At 60.4% G+C, this 20,447-nt stretch overlaps 1 protein-coding gene across 5 annotated transcripts; it reads right to left on the bottom strand.

Moving 5' to 3' along the window:
- Window positions 1–6,225: 6,225 nt before the first annotated feature.
- Window positions 6,226–14,889, bottom strand: MRPL23 (mitochondrial ribosomal protein L23). Of its 5 annotated transcripts, none has more exons than XM_070564427.1 (5): window positions 14,778–14,883; window positions 11,622–11,744; window positions 10,584–10,666; window positions 9,819–9,892; window positions 6,226–6,444 (listed from the first exon to the last, which is right to left on the bottom strand). In XM_070564427.1, exons 2-5 carry the CDS (start codon window positions 11,624–11,626, stop codon window positions 6,277–6,279), a joined length of 330 nt encoding a protein of 109 aa, XP_070420528.1. In that variant the 5' UTR covers window positions 11,627–11,744; window positions 14,778–14,883; the 3' UTR covers window positions 6,226–6,276. The 5 variants fall into 5 exon arrangements, with proteins under 5 accessions (XP_070420528.1, XP_070420525.1, XP_070420529.1 ...); XM_070564424.1 differs by lacking the exon at window positions 14,778–14,883 and adding an exon at window positions 14,450–14,607; XM_070564428.1 differs by lacking the exon at window positions 14,778–14,883 and adding an exon at window positions 14,392–14,476.
- Window positions 14,890–20,447: the final 5,558 nt, after the last annotated feature.

Genomic DNA, 20,447 nt, shown 5'->3' with positions numbered 1-20,447 from the left:
ACCCCTGCCCTGGGCCTGCCGCAAAGGCTTCTGGGAGGCACCTCCCTCACCAGCAGGAAGGCGGCCGCCTGGAGCTACAGTCCCCGGGGGAATGCTGAGGCCCAGTCCCCCCCAGTCCTCTTTCACACTCCCCCCAGAGTCTCTTCAAGCTTCCCTCTCCTGGTGGTCAGTGGGTGCACGCCCTGCTCCCCGATGCTTGTCACCCAGTGTCCATGACCAGTCAGTTCAGCTGGCCACAGCAGCTGCTCCACTCCAGGGCCAGGTGGCTGGCTCAGGGGCCACCCTCGGGTTGCCCCCTGCTGCCATGCGGAATGGCATGGGCCTAGAGAAGGACGGCGACGTGGATGGCGCAGGACCCAAGCCTCCATACCCAGAAAAGCCGCTCATGTGCATGCCCGTCGGCGAGGGGGCAGAGAGAGCACAGGCCATGGGCTGGTTCCGTCCCATGAATGCCGTGAGTGTTGATTCTGAGGACCCTGGAGCACTTCCTCCATTATCCCAACAGCACCATCTCCCCATAACATCGGAGTGTGCGCCGTCCTGTTGCCATTAGCATTAGCACCCACGAGGGCCCTGCACAGGCCCCCGGCATGGGGACATAGGGCCAGTGACGTGAGGAGCCTCCCAGGACCCCAGCTGGCAGGGTTGAAGCGATGGGGGCAGTGGGGGAGTGGGTCAGAGGAAAGAGGGGCCAACCTCTGCCTGCAGGGCAGCCCGCTGGGCACCCTGACCGGCACTCACCTCCGGGATGCTCTCTGGGGAGCCCAGAGAGCTGTGCAAAGGTGCGCGCCGAGTTCTGGTGCCTGCACGGAGGTGCACTGCCCAACGGAAGGAGAGGATCCGAGGGGAGCTCCTATTGGAACCAACTGGCCAACCGTCACCCAGCCTCGAGCTCCCCAGGGGAGTGAGCGTGGCTCAGCCCAATTTCTGACCTGCGGACCCCTATCCATGCAGGGGGCGGGCAGACAGGGGACCCTCCTCCCTTGACTTCCTCTGAATTCCATGCGGAAGGGTCAGGGGGAGCTTTGGGAATCTTCCCCGTCTGAAGCCTCAGTGAGGGGGGATGGCAAGGATTCCAGAGGGAAGAATGAAATGGCCCACTCTGGGGGCCAGCCCAGCGGCGCAGCTGTTAAGTTCGCACGTTCCGCTTCGGCGGCCCGGGGTTCACTGGTTCAGATCCCGGGTGAGGAGATGGCACTGCTTGGCAAGCCATGCTATAGCAGGCATCCCACATATAAAGCAGAGGAAGATGGGCATGGATGTTAGCTCAGAGCCAGTCTTCCTCAGCAAAAAGAGGATTGGCAGCAGATGTTCGCTCAGGGCTAATCTTCCTCAAAAAAAGAAAGAAAGAAAGAAAGAAAGAAATGGCCCGCTCTGTCCTGGGGGGTGAGGGACACCATCAAGGCGAAACGTACGACGTGTACATCTGCTGGGGACCCCAGCGGAGGCCTTACAGAAAGGGGGAGAATGGAGCCATGGGGGGAGCCCCCCAGGGCCCCAACTCTGAAAAGGCGGAACCAGGGACCCGCCCCACAGAGCTGAGCCAGGCAGGGAGTGCAGATGTGTGGGGAGAGGCCTGGGGCTCTCCCCCGCCCCCCGAGGCCGGGCCTTGTGTGGAGGGAGAGCAGGCCGTTCTTTCTTCCCTCTGTCATAACGTCAGGGCTCTAGCATTCATCCGAGGAGGCTGAGGCCAATCGAAGCCAGATGTGGGAACAACAAAAAAAATGCTGATTATTTTGACTAGGAAAAGCCCTATTTACAAAGAAATAATGAAGTGATTTGGGGGGATTGTTGCTGGGGATGGTCTCAGTCGGGAAGGAGTAAATGCAGATGCTAAACAGGTTGCCCGTGGGCCATGTGGGGAACGGTCCTGGGCCGGCTGCTGCCAAGGCCGGAGGCCCTGGGTCCCCGCGGGAGGGGGCTTGGGGGTCTGGGGCTGAGCCCTATGGCGTGCAGCTCCCTCTGGGCAAAGGTGGGTGGAAACCTTGAGAGAGGTTCCTGGAAAGGAGACCCAGCCCCCTGAATGCCTTTGCCCTTTGGCCCGGGAAGCCTGGGCATCGCAGGGGCTGCTGGCAGAAATGGAGGGGGCTTCCCTGCCGTGTGTGCATCTGTCTGCCATGCGGGGAGTCCCAGCTCAGCCCTGTGAGAGCGTGGAAATGTGCAAAGAGGAGGATTCCCTGTCCCGAAGGGACTTCAGTCAGTTGCAAAGATGGGATGGTCACCCGCATGCACGGTGACTCAGGGATCGGCCTGAGGCCCCCTGACATGTGGGAGCAGTGCACATTGTGCACGGCCACACACGCGTCCTTTCACGCACGATCGGATGCACAAAATGTGGTCCATACACATGTGGAATATTACTCAGCCTTAAAAAGGAAATTCTGACACCCGCCACCATATGAACGGACCTGGAGGGCATTACGCTGAGTGAAAGAGGCCATCACAAGAGACCACACGCTGCAGATTCCATCTCTATGAAACGTCCGGAAGAGGCAAATCCACACAGACGGAAAGCAGACTCGCTTGGCGGGGTCTGGGGGTGGGGGGATGGCGGCGTGCCTGAGAAGGGGAGCTGCGTGCTTCCGGGCGACGTGCAAATGTTTTAACATCGATCACAGAGAGAGATACACAACTGGGAACAAACTAAGGGACGTTGAGAGAGCCCCTTTCAATGGGTGGAATGTAGGGTATATGAACTATATCTCAATAAATCTGCTTGAAACTAAGAAAAGAACTTCCCACGCCCAGCCCTTCCTGCCCTGTGTGGTGGGAGGGAGGCGACTGCGTCACGACAGCCGGAAGTCAGATGTGGCAGCCTCCAGCTTCCGTGGAAACAGGGATCGGTGGCAGAGGTGCCCAGCCAGGCACGTCACCCAGGCCTGACCCAAAGCTCAGACTCCCAGGGACAGGCCGGCGGGGTCTCCTGTCTGGTCGAGCTGACTTGCTGAATGCATTCACTCACGTACTCACTCATGTACTCATTCATTCATTCACTCATTCATTCCTTCACTAACAGAGTTTAGCATCACATGAAAGTCGGAAGGTGGGAGGGGAACCCCAAGATCAGGTCACACCAGAGCCACCTTCCAGGGACGTGATTTCTTCAGTTTCCTCTGCATTTTAAGACCTGGGGGTGTGGGACAAGAGGAACTCCTGTGCTCGTGGTCTTGGGTCCCCTGCTAGGGGCTGGGGGCCCTGTTGGGGCTGGGGAGGGCTCACAGAGGCCAGAAGACGGGGAGCCCCGGGTGGGCAGATGTCCTCTAATTCGACTTGGGCTCCAGGCTGCAGAAGCCCTGTGGGCTCTTCCCGGCAGAGGAGCCAGGCTGGGCGGGTGGGGTGGGGGCCACCTCCCCAGCTCGTGGGCTGTCACCTGCAGTCAGTTACTTAAGCGATGCCTTTGGAGCTGGGATGATAACGTGATGCAGCCTCGGGGAGGACTAGCGGGTCCTTGAAGAGGAAAACCAGACGCTGACAGAGAGACTGTGGCCAGATGGGTTTCCGCTCCATCCCGGTGGCCCTGGGCGGCTGGGCCTCACCTGGAGCTGCTGGGGGGTCTGGGACCGTCCCTGCGGGCCACCGAGCGGGGCCCGCTGCAGCCATAACTCATCAGCACAGAGCAGGAACGAGGCCGTCCGGCTCCAGCAGAGCCCGGTGCAGCCCCGAGGGGGCCAGGCAGGGGCCCCCTGCCCCTGCAGCCCCTTCCTCTGCCTGCTGCAACCTGAGTTGCCTGGGTCTTGCATTCCCCCTTGCAAAGTAAACAGAGCCCCCTCCTACACGGCACAAATGAACAAGGCAGGTGAGGGGGCGCGGGGGTGGCGGCGGGCAGCCCTGGGGGCTCTCACTTGCCTCCTTTGTCTGTTTACTTTCCCCCAGGAGCTGGCCCAGGAGCTCCTAGCGGGACCATCCACACAAGACGGGGAGCCCCCAGACCCACTGGGTCAGGGCCCCTCTCCCTTTCCTGGCCCCACGTGAGGATGTCCAGCAAAAGTGGGTCTACTCCAGTTCCCTCTGCAGGAGCTGACAAGCTGTTTGTGTCACAAGGGGGGTCTTCCCCAGGCGTCAGTGGGAGGATGATGCCCGCGCTAGGGGGCCCCTGGGAGACCCTCCTCTGGTCCCCAGGCGGGGGTAATCACTATGGGGTGAGGCTGCTGGGACCAGAAGTCTGGACTGCCATCTCCCAGCTGTTTGAGAAAAGGGGAAATGGAGTCACGGAGAAGCCAACCATGGGGCCCATTGTCTCCGGGGCAGAGACAGATCGCCCAAGACACTGGTCCTCTCCCTCCCCAAGCCTCAAGTCAGGGAGCGGCCAGGGAGACCGGGCAGCCTCTAGCCAGCCCCCTCTAAATGCTCTGTGCCTGGGCATGGGGGTGCAGTAGCCCCCCCAGTTGAAGGCCCCTTCCTGGATTCCTGGGCGTCCTGCACGGCAGCCCCCGACCCCATACTCCCTGTCCACCCGGCACTCCCTCCACTTTCCGCCCAGCCCTGTCCCATAGTGCCTTCCTTTCCCCCTGCCTCCTTTCCACCCTCACACCCACAAGGCGCTGACGCTGGGCAGAGAAGGGGTTCTGCTGGCCCTTGGGGTGCTGCGGAGACCGGGACGCTGAGGCTCGAGGCCCCTTCCTGTTCCCCTGGCAAGAAGAGCAGCCGCAGTGGATGCCCAGGCCTACGGGGGGACGTTGGGAGCACAGCGAGGACAGCAGAGCCTTGGGTGGGCTGCGGGCAGGGTCTGCAGGCTGAGGCCAGCTGGAGGAGCTGGGGCTGTGTCCGGGGGTGCGCGGCGCGGTCAGCGCCGGGCGTGCAGTGGATGAAGGATGGGCTTCCTCTCCCAGCCTCGAGTTGGGGTCCTCAGGGCCGCAGGGCCCCATGAATTATTTCTCTAAGGAAAATACCGTTGACTCCGTCCTCCAGTCTCCTTCCGGACCTTCCCCGTCACTTTAAATCAACACTGAAGGGTGGCGTCTGCCCGGACCTTCACCCTCCAGGCGGAGGGGAGCTGCGAGGCCTACGTGCCGGCGCTGACCCGCTGTCCTCGCTCTCCGGGTGTCCCTCGGGGTGGAGGGGGTGGCTGAGTTAGCTCCCCACTTCCGTCTCTCCCTGCGAGGCCCCCGGAGGCAGCCCCTGGCGGCGGAGGGAAGAGCCGGGGCTTGGCTCAGACCACAGCAGGCAGCACTCCAGAATGGGGTTCTGGGGGGCCCTGAGGCCTCGTGGCATCCGTGTCCCACCCCGGGGGGGATGTGGTCTGATTCTCCCCAGCACGTCAACAACCCTTTCTTGCTTGCTCCCCAAATCTCTAGGTCCAATCTCTCTCTTAGCAGCAAACCGACAGGCAGACTCCTTCACAAACTGTACTAACAAACCATATGGCTTTCACTCCTTCTACACACATTCACGGAGCAGCCACCATGTGCTGGCATCTCCGGGGGCGCCCAGTGGGGCTTTTAATGCAAAGCTCGATTAAAAAAAACAAAGTAAGAGCGGCAGACAGATCTTAGGGACCTGAGATGCAGGGAACCAGGCCGCCTGGACACCACGGGACACGGCCATCTCAAACCCCACCTGCCATGGGCCTCTGGACGCCGTCTCCTTCCCCACCTCATCCGCTCCCACGGTGCTGATGACCACTGACCATGCTCCTGTGTTCGAGCCTTCGGACCCGGCACTTCCCAGATCTGGGCCTCCCAGCCTCCATCCTACGGCCCTCAGCTCCACGGATTAATGCTCTCTCCTCAAAACCACTTCCTGTGGTCCCGCCCCGATCAGAGACCTACCGATCGTGCCTAACTGGAACCTCTGCCTGGACAGGCTCCCTCCTACAGCCAGCACACGCACCCTGCCCTCTGCCCTTGACACGCACGCTCACCCCTCCTCACTACAGAATCTCAAGTGGAGCCGCTCACAGTTACTTTCTGGGTGCTTTTCACGGGTGTGTCTCATTACCCCTACTGGAACAGGGTTCCTGGCCTGCCTGTCTGCCTTTGGGGGTCCCGGTCTTGCCTTAGGTTCACGGGAGCAGAGCCAGACACATGGTCGTGTGAGCCCAACGGTCACCAGGGTCCCAGGGCCCACCCACTGCCAGTGTGCTGAGTGTACAGTGGCTTCCAGGGGGAGCTCGGCCAGGCTGCCACCGGCGCTCGGGTGGGGGGGTGGTGGGAGCCCCCACGACCAGCAGGCGAGGCCTCAGGCCTGCTGTGGGGAGATGGGGAACAGAGGGAACAGAGCCGGTGGTCGTCTCTCCACAAGCGAGATTTTTATTAGAGCTGTCAGAGCTGGGGCCCGTCACAGGCCAAACCAGTTGGGGACGCCCCCGCGCCGAGGGTCGTGCCTCTGCCTCTCCCTCTGCTCTTCCAGGAACTTGTCCTGGATGTCCTCGTCCACAGCGGTGCTGCCCTCACTCTGCTTCTTCTCAGGAAACAGATCTGGGAATGTGAAGGTCTGTCCGTGTGCCTGGGGAGAGAGGGCGCATGCTCCAGCAGGGCCGAGCGCGGCCGCCATGCTTTCCGAGACGAGGGCTGGACAGACCTGCCCGCCCCCGTGCTGCTCCTGACCCACGCCCCACGCCCGCAGGACAGACAAGCAGCCAGCATCTCTGGAGCAATGTCCCTGCCTGGAAAATAAACAGCTCGGTCGGCCCTGGGGCCCCTGGCTTTTATCTAGCAGCGGGAAACCATTACTCTGGGACAATGCCCCTTTTCATAGACATTATCTCCTTGTGGAGTGGAGTCTGCACCGGGCTGGGGGCCTCATTAACAGCAGCCCAGCAAAGCGCCCATCCACCGGCTCGGGGCAGCCTGGGCAGACCAGGGGCAGGAGCGGGCACAGGAAAATCACGTCTGGTGCCACGCTGGAACTTCTTCCATGCAAAATACCTAAAGGCCTTTACCCACATGAAACACCAGGCCTCCTCCCGCTCAGGGCTTGGCAAATAAAACGCATGTAACGTACAAAGAAATGTACAGATGCAGAGTCTATAAATCAAGACCGGCTTTGCAAGTTAACTGGTTTTACATCTTTCACTAAAAGTTCAGAGTGTGTCACTGTCGGCCAAATCCCAACCCGGACCCCTGAGCACATGGGCCGGGGTACCAGCCTGGCCCCCTGGTTCGTGTGGAGGAGGATCGCTTGCTCTCTGGGGACTTAAGCAACCATGAGGGGCCGTTTCAACTATTTGCTGACTCTCACGAAGCAGCTCGGAAGATAAGGGTGGGGAGGGCGGGCGCCGGGCGCTCTCAGGGCCGCGTCTGGAAACAGACACCGGGAAGGAGGACGGAGGGCGGCCTCCGTATCTGGAAAATTTTAATAAGTAGAATCAGTAAAGCGGGCTGGGTTCTTGCAGACCCTTGTTTTGTAAAGAAATTTGGATTTGGGCAGGCGGCCAAGCATGATCTGAAACAGCCCACGTCCTCCGCCCCGGGAACGAACGGGAGGTTTATAAACTCTGATTGCAGCTCGGGGTGCAGGCCCCGAGTGACGAAAAGCAGTGCCGGTGCGCGCAGTAGTCGGCCTGCAGGGGGTTATCTTCCACATTGCAAAACTCTTTTTTTTTTGTTGTTTTTTAAAATACCAGAGGGCAACGGTTTACACGCAGGGCTGACTGCCCAGAACGGGGGATTTATGTTTCATATATGGACGTGACTCTGCTAGATTTCTGAGGTGGGGGAACATAAAATGACATTTTAAGACATAAATACAAAGAGGCGACTTGCAATAACTTGAGAAAAAACGGAGGAAGCCGGGGAGAGAAATGCTTCATTTCTCCCCCAAGACGAGAGCCACTGGTGGGTGCCGAGTGAAGCTTCCCGGGGTCAGGCCCCGCTTCCCGGGGGGGCCCCTTTCTAGAGAACCCACCTAGTACTCTCACAAGTAAAACCCTCAGCTTTTCGAGAGAGGAGTGAGCGAGCTGACTGGCAGAAAGAACAGGAAAGGGGAAAAATGTCACGGTGAACAGCGAGGAAGCCGGCGGGGCCAGGCAGCCCTGAGAGCCCTTAGCCACTGTCTGCGCCCCAGGCGGTAGGGCCGCGCCGTCCGCCGGGCAGCAGCGTCAGCATGTGCTCCGGCGGCAGGTCAAGGCTTTTTCTGTCGTGTTGGGGACCGGGCGCCCGCGAGGGCCCGGGGACTCAGGGCCAAAGGGATGTTTATCAGGTTGTAGGGAAAAATGTGGATCTCCCACCATGCGGGCCGGCTTCTCCGCAGCAGCCAACTCAAAATAAATTCGGTAATTTAATTTGTCTTTCTGCTGGAGTCTCTGTGTGCTTTACAATTAGCTTTGTTGTTAGAAGCCCCAGGACAGGCCCAAAGGGACACATCGGGGGGAGGACGGTCTCAGTAGACGCGGGACAGAGAAGGGACGTCTTCAGAGGGGCAGGCACCTGCCCAGGGGGGCACACCCTGCTCCCAGCTGTGCCGCCTCAGCCCGCCCACCTCGATTTCAGAGGAAGAACCGACGTGGCGCAGCTGCAGATAGCAGGTCTGAGGGCTGCCGAGCTCGGCTGTCACGAGTGGGGTGGGGCCCGGGGAAAAATGCGAGGGCTCAGATGACTCAAAAGCCACTTGTAACGACGGCTTGCCTGCTGTAGGGCCTCGTGGTGAATGCCGATATATGGGATGTCAGCCCGCATGCCACGGCAAAGACAGATGGCCTGGTCTAGCACGGAGGACACGGGTGTCTTTATAAGGCCGGGCAGCTCTCTCCACCTGGATTGGCGCATTTTACGCACAGCAAATATCAGGCCAAATAATGACGGGAGCCCCTGTTCAGAACAACGGGGCCTGTTTTTCAGAAAAACTGCCCCACTGACTTGGTCTTTCGACAAACTGCCTCCTGACGCACAGAATAGGGCTGTGGCCGGGCTGTGTCTGCAATAACGCTACTGCCACCTAGTGGCCGGGCCAGCCGCCACCGGGCTCGGCGCAGGCTGTTGACAGGTTATCAGAAGAAATCAGAGGAAGCCCCCCCACGGTTGCAAACAGCGGGGGTGCTGTCAATGGGCCCTGTGGGCAGCTGTCCCTGGAGGGTCTCCACAGAGGCCACCCTGCCTGCAGACCACGACCTTGATGCCCACGCCAGCACCGGCGGCCCGTTCTCGGTTGAGAGCCAGTCTGAGAAGGCATATCTGGGGTCCCACCACACACGGGAAAGGAAGAGCCCGAAACAGGGCTTTGCAAATGTGTGCCCTACTCTCCGCAGCTCTGGGTTTGGTCAGTAAAGGCTCAGAAGGGGTCCTGGCCCCTCTTCCCAGAGCCCCTGGCCAGGCAGGAGGCACAGTGAAGAGGACCTGGCAGAATGTGCTGGAGTCCCACAATGCAGTCCAGAGGGGAGGGGGCTCAGCCAGGACTCCAGGGCCCAGCAAACCGTCTGGGCTCTGAGACCGAGGCCCTGCGGCAACTTCTATCTCACAGCACTAAGGGCCTCCTGTCCGGGCCTGTCCAAGGACAGGCTCTCCAGGGCAGGAGCCTGAGATGGTCGGCAGGGTCTGGTTTCTGTCTGAGCCCAAACCCCCGAGGCCTGGGTGGGCTGGCCTCTGCCCACAGCACATTCAAGTCCAAAGGCACCACGCAGCCAGCCAGCCAGAAGTTCCAAAATGCCCCGTGCCCGTCTCCTCCCACGAGATGAAGTGTGCTTTGAACCCCAGCTCCCTTTGGGGTTCACGGTGGACAAGAACCAAGGGCAGGCTCTGCCCCAGCTGTGGACCTTGAGATCCTGCCTCTCGAGGCCTCCTGGGCCCCTCGGCAGCAGCTGATGCAGAAGCATGTCCTCCACCAAGGTCAGGGGAGTGACAACTTAGCCCGGGGCTCAGGACTCTGCCCCAGAGCTCACTCACCAGCTGCACATAGGCCACCTTGTAGTCTGGCTTTTTGATCCTGACGTTTCTGTGATCCCTCTTCCTGTTGGAACCTGTGGAGGGCAGGGGGGGTGCTTTACTCCCAGCACGAAACTTTCAGTCCATCTAACCCAAAAACCCACTTTCTCAAGAAGGGAACATATAGGAGCCAGTGGGTCTCCCACAGACGACAGCACGTCACACCCTGAATGTGCCCGTTTCCAATGCACACACCACACTTGCAGAACAGGCACCAGGGCTGGGGACCTCGGCTCTGCTAGGAGCCCGCGTGTCTAAAATAACTCAGGAAACTGATCTCTCCTGTCTGTCGGGGCAGGGCCCTTGCTGGCCGTCCTCACTTCAGACTGAAGGTCGTCAGATTTACAACGCAGGGGGACAGGGTCAACAGGAAGGAGGGAGAACCGGTTGGGGGAATGAAGAAAGCACTCTGCTGACCTGACCTCCCTCCGCGGTAGAGGGGAAGCGGCTGCGTGGGGCTGGCGGGCTGGTGGGCGGGCTGGGGGCCCAAGGTCCTGGGCAGTGCTCAGAGCAGCCTGTGGGGCCGGCCCACCCGGGTTCCAGTCCCAGATGTGCCCTGGGGAGAGTGACCCCAGGAGGTCACCTCAACCCCTGGGCCTCAGTTTCCTCTTGTGCCAAGAACCAGACCCCAAGAAGTGGCTGCAAGGAGGACGCGGGACAGCCACATAGGGCAGCCTGGGGGAGAGCCCACACGCGAGACAGGGCATAGCCCACCCCGGCACGCACCGTGCTGCACCCTCGTCCGCACGGCGGCCACGGGCACGTTGTAAATACGCTCTAGATAATTCCTGAGGTCCACCCTGGTCATCCTGCACATAGGAAAAGAAGGCTGAGATAAAAAGCAGCCCGCCAACGGGGGAAGAGGTGCCAGGCTGCGGGCCGAGGGTGGGAGGTAGGGGCACAGCCTCACCCCTGCGTTGGGGGGAGCCGGGGCTGAGACCACTGGTCCCCGCCCAGCACTCTCCCGTCCTCAACACATCATGTGGGGTGACGGAGGGACCGGGTCCCCAGTTCCATTCACCCTCCCGCTGGCCCACGCTCATGGGGGCCAAGCTCCCAGACACTGCTCTCTCAGACACTGCTCTCCCAGGGGCAGGAACGGTCTGTGAGTGCCCCTGGCCGCCAGGAGGCCAGCCTGCTACAGCCGGTCCTGTCTGTAGCTGCCCGCCTGCCTGGCACGAGGTCCTCTCCTAGAAATGATGGTTGAGGCATTGGTGCATTTGGTCCCTGTTCCCTCCACACCTTAAAGGGCATCAAAAGGGGCCCGCAGCTCCTCCTGCCCCCTCCTCTGAAGGCTGAGAGCAGGCCCTTGGCTGACACAGAAGCTCGAGCCAACCCCCCGGGCCCCTGGCCTGGGACAGTCACATCCTAAGACTTCAGAGCAGCACCCTGCAGCGTGGGTGACAGGGCCATGTGTCGCTTTGTAACTGGGGGCCTTTGTGAAGGAACCACCTGGAGGACCGAGGTTTGGGAAGTTGAGGGGAGCAGCTCTGAAGTCACGGCCCAGCCTCCGGAGAGAGCAGCCAGGCTCAGGCCTCGGCTAGACTAGGCCGCCTCAGGTGCAGGGAGCGGGGAGGCGAGCCGGTGCAGGCTCCTCCAAGGCTCTGCGAACACCAGGCCCTCAGTCAATATTTGCAGAGCCCGGAGCTGCCTGAAGGATTTTCAGAGCGGGAAGAAGCCCCGCTTGTGAGCCGGGTTCCGTGACATGGCCAGAACTGCAGGCCCTTGGGGGTGCTCCCCAGCCCGGATTCCTGGGGGGCTTACTCCATGGGGATCCGGAACTGCACGGTGTCCTCAGGCTGGGCCGTGCCGGGCCGCACCAGCCGAATGAAGAAGTTGGTGCGGAAGACTCGTAGCTGGGGGTTGCCCAGCTGGTACAGTGGGTACCTGTGAGGGAGACGTGTGTCTGCATCACACTCAGAACACGGGACACCCCCAAAGACCCCCATCTGTTCACCAATGTGAACAGGGGCAGGAAGCAAACAGGGGCCGCTGTCCCAGGCCACTGCCCCGAGGTCCCTGCAGCCCCCTTCGCTCAGCACATAGTTCAACCCCGCGTGGGCGGCCAGTTCCCCCAACCCCAGCATCGACTCAGGGTACAGCGGGCCGTTGACCCCCAAGGCCGGCCTTTGGAAAAGGCCGATGAACGATTCAAAAAACAAACAGAGGCCAGCAGAGCGTGTGCCCACCCCAGCCCTCCAGACAGGCTGGCGGCACGGCTCAGAGACGTGTTTGTTCAAAGTGATGGACAAGGCACGCGGCCCCCGCATGGCTATCACCCTTCCCAGGCCGGAGCCCCACAGGGGGCAGGCCTGCAGACGGCACCAATCACCGCCACTCCCTTCTGCTCAGGTGAGGTGGAACCACACAGAACCAGCTCGCTGCTGACGCGAGCTTAACCCCGCAGCAGACCGGGGTCACTGCACTCTCTCCCCGAGGGTGGGGGAGCGCCACCTCCTCCCCCCGCCCCGGGGGAGTGAGGAATGCAGGACAAGAGGCTCAGGAAGATGGTGTTTGCAGTCACCAACCGCACTACCTCCCCCACCCCAAAAAGCCCCCAAGCGAGCAGAGGCAGCTAGGAAGGTGCAAGTGGCCACCATCTGCAGCTCCGACCCACTGCCACCACCAAAGGGACCAGTGCTCTGGGTTGGGCTGGGGAACAAGGAGGACACATTGCCAAGTGCACCCACCCGGGCCTCGGGGCTGGGGTAAGGGAGGGGCCTGAGGCCTGCAGGGTCTGAGAAGTGTCTGCCAAGAGCCCAGGGGGTGGATCTTGGTGGAGGGTGGGTGCAGGAACACAGGGTGCCGTCAAGGGTCTCATGCGTAGCCCTGGTGACCGACGCCTGGCACTGCACATGGTCCCTGGTCTTGGGGGGCACCCAGCACTATGGCAGGGGTTCACTGAGGCCAAATCCCAGGCCGGCTCTCAGCCTCAACAGTGTGGGGAGGTTACGGGGGGCCGGGGCTCAGAGGGCCTGGGGGCACGCCCTGGAGGAAGCAGGGCTGCGTGGGAGCCTGAGGGGTTTGGACAGCACTGTTCAGCCTCCTGGGGAAGGAGCGGCCGGGGCTCTCTGAGGGCAGGGCTCGGGCCCCCTGGCACAGGCCGGGTCACCGGTAGCACCTGGGCCTGACGAACTGAATGGCTGGGTAACATCTGCCTGGGGTCTGCGGGGACCAAGGCAGCAGACGGCTGTCCCAGCAGAACCTCCTTGGGCGCAGTGTGACCACAGAGCTGGCCCTTCCGGGGCCCCGGGGGCATAGAGCCTACCTGGCTTTCCTCTCGTAGGAGTCTGGGCGACCCAGGGGGCTCCCTTATTCCTCTGGGGACCAGCTGCAGCACTGAAAAGGGGCAAAGACTAGGGCCCACTGGGTAACTGTGGAAATGGGGCCCTGGCTCAGACCCCTCGATCTCCCCGAGCCTGAGCGGTGCGCTCAGCTCGGGTGGAGAGAGGCCCAGTGTGTGGGGTTGAGTCTTGCTATTGCTCTCGAGTCCAGGGTCTCCCAAACCCTCTGTTGTGCCCCCGGGCTGAGCATCAGCCCCATCCCAAGGCCCTGCCTGAGGCCTGGACCCGTCCGCACTGAACAACCAGTGCAGCTGACAACCCTCCCTGGGTTCCAGAACGTGGCTCTCCTGGGGCTCTGGCCTACATCCCACTCCCCCATCCCATTCCAGAGGCCAGTACCATGTCAAGCACCTCAACTTCACAGATCTCAAGCAGACTCTGATTTCTCCTCCCTCCTCCAAACACAACCACCTGGCTCGCTGCCCCCAGCCCACCTCCCTGTGGCCCCGAGGGTGACTCACCCCTGATCCCACCCTCTCCCTCACCCCACCCGTCCCTCCGCCAGCGAGTCCTGTAAGCTCTCCTGCCAGCTCCCCTCCCACCTCCCTGGCCAGTGAGTGTCCACGTGGCCTCATGGCCCAGCACTGTCCTGCTTTCTCTCCCCATCGCATGGGCTCCTGGCCTCGGGATGGCCTCACTTGGAGCCGGGTTCCTCGAAGATGAAGGGCGTGGGTCTCAGTGGAGGCCGGGCCTCACGCGCCCCACATCTCCCTCGTGCTGAGGGAAGCAGTGTTCCCGTCCACCCGACCCTGCACGCAGGCCCGTGTGGCTGCGGCCTTTGCCCTCCTCAAATCCACACCCGGGCCCATACTCGCTCTCCAGGGGCACCTGCACGGGATGCACCGGCTCAGCGTGGCCACAACACGTCGCTGCCCCCAGACCCCCCCGGGGGCCAAAGTGCATCCACTCATTCATTCATTCATTCCTTCCTTCACGGGGTCATTGGTGTTCACCGGGGAGCATGAGTGTTTCCTGCCTAAATTTGGGGCGGACAGGCGGCGGGGGGCGAACGCAGCGCGGGACAGGGCCGGTAGGGGGCTGGGGGAGACGTCGGCACGGGGCCTGCACCCCTCAACACGACATGACCGAGGGTGGCCGTTCCTGTGCGGGGGGACCCAGGGACGTCTGCGGAAGCAGCCAAGTGGGGCGGGGACGAAGCTGCCAGGACGCCAGGCTCAGACCGCACGCACCCGCTCTGGGGCCCGGGGCCCCCGCGTGACCGTGACCGCGCCCCGCACCCCGACTCACAGCACGTTCCGCGCCATCGCCGCTTCCGGGGCCGCGGGCGGAAGGAGGGGCACGCACGGCCCGCGCGGCCCCGGGCACAGCGCCCCCTCGCTCCCGGGAGGACGCGCGCAGGCCCCCGCCCGGCCTGCACCTGCCCGCACCTGACGCCCACCTGACACCCACCTGGCCGGCACCTGACCCCTAGCGCCCCGCCCTGCGTACCTGAGCCGCACCTGACCGCCACCTGGTCGGCGCCCACCCCCACCGCCCCGCCCCAGCACCTGAGCCGCACCTGACCGCCACCTGGCCGGCGCCTGACACTCCGCCCGCCCCGCCGCGCCCTGCGCACCTGACTGCACCTGAGCCGCGGACGTGACCGTCCACCGTGCCTGGCCCCCACCCGGCCCGCGCCGGCCCACAACCCAGTCTGCGTTTCTGGCCCGCATCCCCGCCCCGCACCCGACCCGCACACTTCCGGCCCTGCACTCCGGGTCCCGCACACCCCGGAAGCGTCCAGAACTCCCCACGCCCCGCCCGTGTCCCGCAGCAACCCCCGCAGTCCCGCGTGTCCCCCTCCCTCCCCCCAGGGCCCAGCACCCCGCGTCTGTAGCCCTTCACGCCCCGCACGCCGGTGCCCAGTGCCCACACGCTGTAGGTCCCTGGGCCGGAGCCTGCCGCCCTCCGGGCTGGCTGCTGGCTGAACTGGGAGGCTGAGGAGGGCAGGGGGGAAGGGAGGGGAGTTTTCCTATCTCTGGTCTGAGGCACCTCTCTCCACCTGGCCGCGTTCCTTTTTCCCTCCCTGGTCTGGAACCCCAGGCTCCCCTCCCAGCCCTTCTGGCCAGCCAGGTTGGGTTCCCTGTGCTGGGCCACTCTCCCCATCCCCTGCCACCCCTCCCAGGCTACCCCAGCCAGGCTCCTCCAGTGAGGCCACTGGCCTGTCCTAGCCTTGCTGCCCACTCCACCCCACCTCCAGCCTCCCCACAGCCCCCGCTCAGGGGACCCCCCTCTGTAGAGCCCAATTTGGAGCCCCCTGCCGCTCCCCCACAAACAGCAGGCCCACCGGCAGAAGGAGAGGGCTGCAACCTCCCCACTCCCGGGCCCCACTCTTCCTGGGTTTCCTCTACTCCCTGGCTTCCGGCCTCTCCTCAAATCCCTTTAGCTGCGTCTCCCGCACCAGACTGGCTTGTTCCTCTCTGCACTCCACAGTGCCTCAAATGCTCTTCAGAGCAGGGGGGGCAGTGAAGAAGCACCTTAAGCAAGCTGCAGGGAGAGGAGGGACCCCCCCCCCCACCCCGGAAGCAGGGGAAGGGTCTCTGCACTGCAGGGTCTCTGCACTGCAGAGAGGCAGGGGGACTGGCCTCTAGCGTGGGGATGGGAGCCCGGGTAGGGCGGCAAGGAGGCTGCAGCTGGTGGCTGCCCCAGGCTGAGAAAAGGGGGAACATGAGGAGGGGCCGGTCCTGTGTTCCTGAGGAGCTGGCATGGGGATGGGGCTGGGTGCCCTCCTTCTTGGTGTGTTTGATGACGGAAATGACATAAGTAGGTTCACCGAGGATGAAGGTTCTGAAGATGAGGAGTGGGCACTGGAGACAGGTTAGCTGTGACAGTAGGGGAAAGCCTGTCTGCTGGGGAAGGAATAGGGGAGAGCAGGGCTGTCCCCTGCTGTTCTCCAGGCCCTCTGTGGGGTGGAGGTGGTCCATGCTCGGCTTGGAGGGGGTCCATGGCTCAGTGTGGAGGAGGACCTGGTGGAGGGGACAGAGCTGCACAAGGGTGTGCCGGGGCCCATTGAGCCTGGCAGGTGACCTTGGCTGGGCCCAAGGAGAGGGACTGCAGGGGGGTGGGGAGAGAGATGGAGCTGGAGAATGGGGGTTGGAGGGTTGGAGGCCAGTAGGCTGCTTCTTCCCTGAAGGTGTGAGGTTGCACTCAGAGATGTGGCCGAAAGTTGCGTTCAAAGTTGTGTGTGGCTGATGGGAGAGGGCAGTCGGTGGACTCTGTGCTGGTTTTGGTGGGCGCTGCCGCTCCAAGGGGAGGGGGAGGGTTCTGAGCAGGGACCTGAGGTCCTCAGTGAGGGTGGGGGCAGGGATGCGGTCTCAACTGTGCAGACCCACTCAACACTCAGTCCCTGCCTCTCTGATTATCTGCCAACTGGATTCCTCCCCATCAGGCCTGGGATTTCTGAGTGCCGAGGTGGGTCCCATGCTGAGGCTGTGACGCCTGGGGAACAGCATGTGGCCCTTCTCTCTTCCTCTTTCCCCTGCGTCATCAGATCCACCCCCATCACGGCTTTGCTTGCCCCAGTCCTGAAATCAACAGCGTGGCTCCACAGGGCTGGGCTTACCAGATAAAGTGGAGGATGCCCAGTTAAACTTGAAGTTCTGATAAAGGACTGTTTTTCTGTTTTTTAATAGGCTTGGCTTTTTAGAGGAATTTTATAGAAAAATTGCACAGAAAGAACAGAGTTCCCAAATACTCCCCCCTCCGCAGTCTCCGGGAAAATTAACATCTTGCCCTGGTGTCGTACATCTGTTACAACTGATGGTTCTATAGCAATACATTATTATTTTTTTGATGGAGGTAACTGGTTTATAACTTATAGATTTCACGTGTCCCTCATTAGCTTTGGACTTCTGTATAGACTACATTGTGTTTGCCACCAAAAGTCTAGTTTCCCTGATACATTGTGATGAGCTAAAGTGCACAGTTTACCTTAGGGTTCACTCTCGGTGGTATACATTCTATCGGTTTGGACACACGGATAATGACAATATCCATCATTCCAGTGTCACACAGAGTATTTCACTGCCCTGAAAGTCCTGTGTGCTCCACCTTTTCACCTCTCCCTCTCCTCTAACCCCTGGCAACCCCTGATCTCTTCACTGTCTCCATAGTTTTGCCTTTTCCAGAAAGTCATAGAGTTGGAATCATATAGTCTGTAGCCTTTTCAGATTGGCTTCTTTCACTTCGTCATAGGTGAAGGTCTCGGTCTCCACGGAGCACATGTTCCCGAGGGAGACAAATGGAACCTAAGTAAATAAGTGAGATACATCGGAGATACATACAGGGAAGGGTAACGGGAGGTGGGAGGGAGCTGCAATTTTAAATGAGGCAGTCAGAGGAGCCTCACTGAGAAGAGGGCATTTCAAGTGCAAAGGGACAGCATGTGCAAAGGCCCTGTGGTGAGCAGGCTTATGTGCTAGAGGGGTGCAAGGGAGCCCATGTGGTGCAGCACACTAGCCCTTGGCCCTCACAGGCCCCTGGCCACCCTGGGTGAAAGGCACTTTTCCCTCTGCCACCTCCTCTTCATGGAAGGTCTCCCTAAGGGCAGAAGTGGTGAGCGGGGACTGGGATTGAGAAGGGGATCCTGGAGGGGCCATGGCACTGGCTAGCCCTGGGTTACCAGAAGCATGAGGGCTGGGCAGGGAGATGCCCGCAGACTAGTCTCTGGCGGCTCTGGGGAACCAGGGAACCAGGTTGGCAAGGGAAGAGGGAGCTGGGGAGCTGGAAGGGTGTGGGGGGCAACTGAAAAGCTCCCCCTTATCTTTATTGATAACTATGACTGATTCTGAACTGCTTTGTAAGAACAGCACAGCTATTGCTCCTGGCTCCCTACTTTGACTTCGGTTTGCACTGGGCTGCAAAAACCTGCATAACTATGTACGTGTACCTGCCACGTATACGGTAGGTGTGCCCTGTGCGTGGGCAGGAGGCGGCACTGGACACAGACAGAGGCTCAGGGGCACTTTTGTTTGCATACACGTGCCTGGAAATCTGCCTCCTCACACTGAAACCCCTGTGAGACTGTAAGAAACAAAGAATATTCTAGAAGGGGACGGGGTGATTCTCGGCACCTATAAGGGTTCTGATCATCACATTCCGATACGGGGGGAAGGTCTTCCCCCACAAAGCAAGTCTCGGACACCAGCTGGGTGTCCTGCAGTTCAGCTCAGCTCTGACACTGTCAGATCCCACAGGTGAAGGGCTCGGTCCTACAAGCCTCACCCTGGCTTCAGACTCCAGCCGCGAGTCCGGGTTGTCATCTGTACTTCTGACCGGGCGGCTGTGAAGCCGAGGTTCCCACAGCCCCCTCCTCGGGTTCAGTTAAGTTGCTAGAGCGGCTCCCGGAACTCAGAGACATTTACTTGCTAGATCACTGGTTCATTATAAAAAGATGTAACTTGCAACAGCCAGATGAAGCGTGCACAGGGCGAGGTGTGGGGAAAGTGTGCTGTCGACTGAAATAAAGAGTCGGGTAAAGATTAATTAAAGGAGGTTATTTGATGATCAAGGCGAGGAACTCAAGGGCAGAGAAATAACTCCATGGGTGTTCTGAGGAGCTGCTCCGAGGTGTACAGGTCTGAGGGCAGTTTTTATTCTTTTTAACAAAGCAATGTTCATGCTTCGTTGAAAGGAAAGAAGTTGCACGTCGAATAGTCATCTGCTTCAAGGACGACAAGACCAAGAGCTTTCTGGCATACGTCAGCAAGGCTTGTGATGTTGGTGTTATCTGTGTGTGGAGGGAGGCAAGGACCGGGGTCCTCACGCTTCCCTTCAAATCTCCAAGAAATGCAGCTGGGAGATGTGGGAGCGAGGTACCCGTTATCTCTTCCTGCTGTGGGTCTGTCCAGCTGGTGTCTTCAGTCACGAGATGCGGGGTTGCAAGGTCACTCTAACAGGCCTGCACGGCTGCTCCCAGCACGGCCCGGATTTCTGTGCTGACTTTAAGCCTGTGCAGCTGGCTTGCTAGATATGCCTGTTAGAGCGGGGAGAGGGGTTCCATGCCCTCTCCGAACGCCGCTCTCCCCAAATCTGCCCATGTTCACCAGCCGGGAGCTCTGCCAATCTGGCCCTCTCGGGTTTTTATGGAGGCCTCATCACGCAGACGCGATTGATTAAATCATTGGCCATTGGTGATGGATTGGCCCTCCAGCCTTGCTCCCCTCCTCAGAGGTGCAGGGGCGGCTGAAAGTTCCCACCCTCCGATCACAATTTTTTCCCCCAAAAACCAGTCCCCATCCTTATGGGGTTTCCAAAAGTCACCTCATTAACAGAAACCCAGTTGTGGTGGAAAGGGGGCTTGTAGGAGGAACAAGAGACCCTTGTCACCATCAGGGGTCTGAAGTAATTTCAGCAACTGAGGACGACAGACCAAATGTTCTAACTAAAGATGCTCCCATTGCTCTTATCACTCAGGAAATTCCAAGGGTTTTAAGAGCTGCGAGCCAGAAACTATGGACGGAGACCAAATATATATTTCTTACAAATCGCAATATCGCAGGCTGTTTTTGCAACATGGGAGATACCAAACATTTCTCCCAGGCAGCCCCTCCCGCCAGCCACTCCTGCCTGGGGCCTCCTTGCTTCTCACGGGAGAATTGCCTCTCCCTGCCACGGGTCCCCGGCCCCTCACCCCTTCCCCGGGCTGGGGCCCCCACTCCCCTGCATAAAACTCACTCGGCCTTTCCCAGGGGGGGTTGGGGCCCAGGGCAGGCCACCCCCAAATATCCCACAATAGCTTACTGATTATTTTGAATTACTGTCAGTTGAGAAGCGAAAAGGGCATTCTGCCCCCCTGTCTCTGGTCCCCGTGCATGCAGGAAATAAATCTCCATGTGAAAGGTGCTCCCTGCATCCTTATCGCCAGAGCGAGGAGGAATTCAGGGCTGAGAAGCTGCATAAACAAACTTTGCTAATTTACTGCCTCAAGCCTCAACTCTGCTTAAATTCCTCCCTAATTACGTGCCTTGAATCTAAGTTTCTTTGTCCTGTCAATTCCCCACAAATTTATTGTTTCTTTGTGTAAAAGATATATATGCTGCCGGCTTTGTTCCCTCTCCCAGCATCATGTCTCTATGATCTCTAATACGTACGCATTCAACTGGGTGTTTCTCCTATTAATCTGGTTTTGCGTCAATTTTATTCTTAGCCCAGCCATAAGGACGCGAAAAGGGTGGAAAGGACATTCTCCCCCCAGCTCTGGACAGAGGTCATGCCCTGCACACCCCCTCCCCTCCCCTCCTGCCTC

Source organism: Equus przewalskii, chromosome 11 (genome assembly GCF_037783145.1).
Source record: "Equus przewalskii isolate Varuska chromosome 11, EquPr2, whole genome shotgun sequence".
In the NCBI taxonomy this organism is placed as follows: Eukaryota; Metazoa; Chordata; class Mammalia; order Perissodactyla; family Equidae; genus Equus; species Equus przewalskii.
This window is presented reverse-complemented; position numbering and strand designations above follow the sequence as displayed.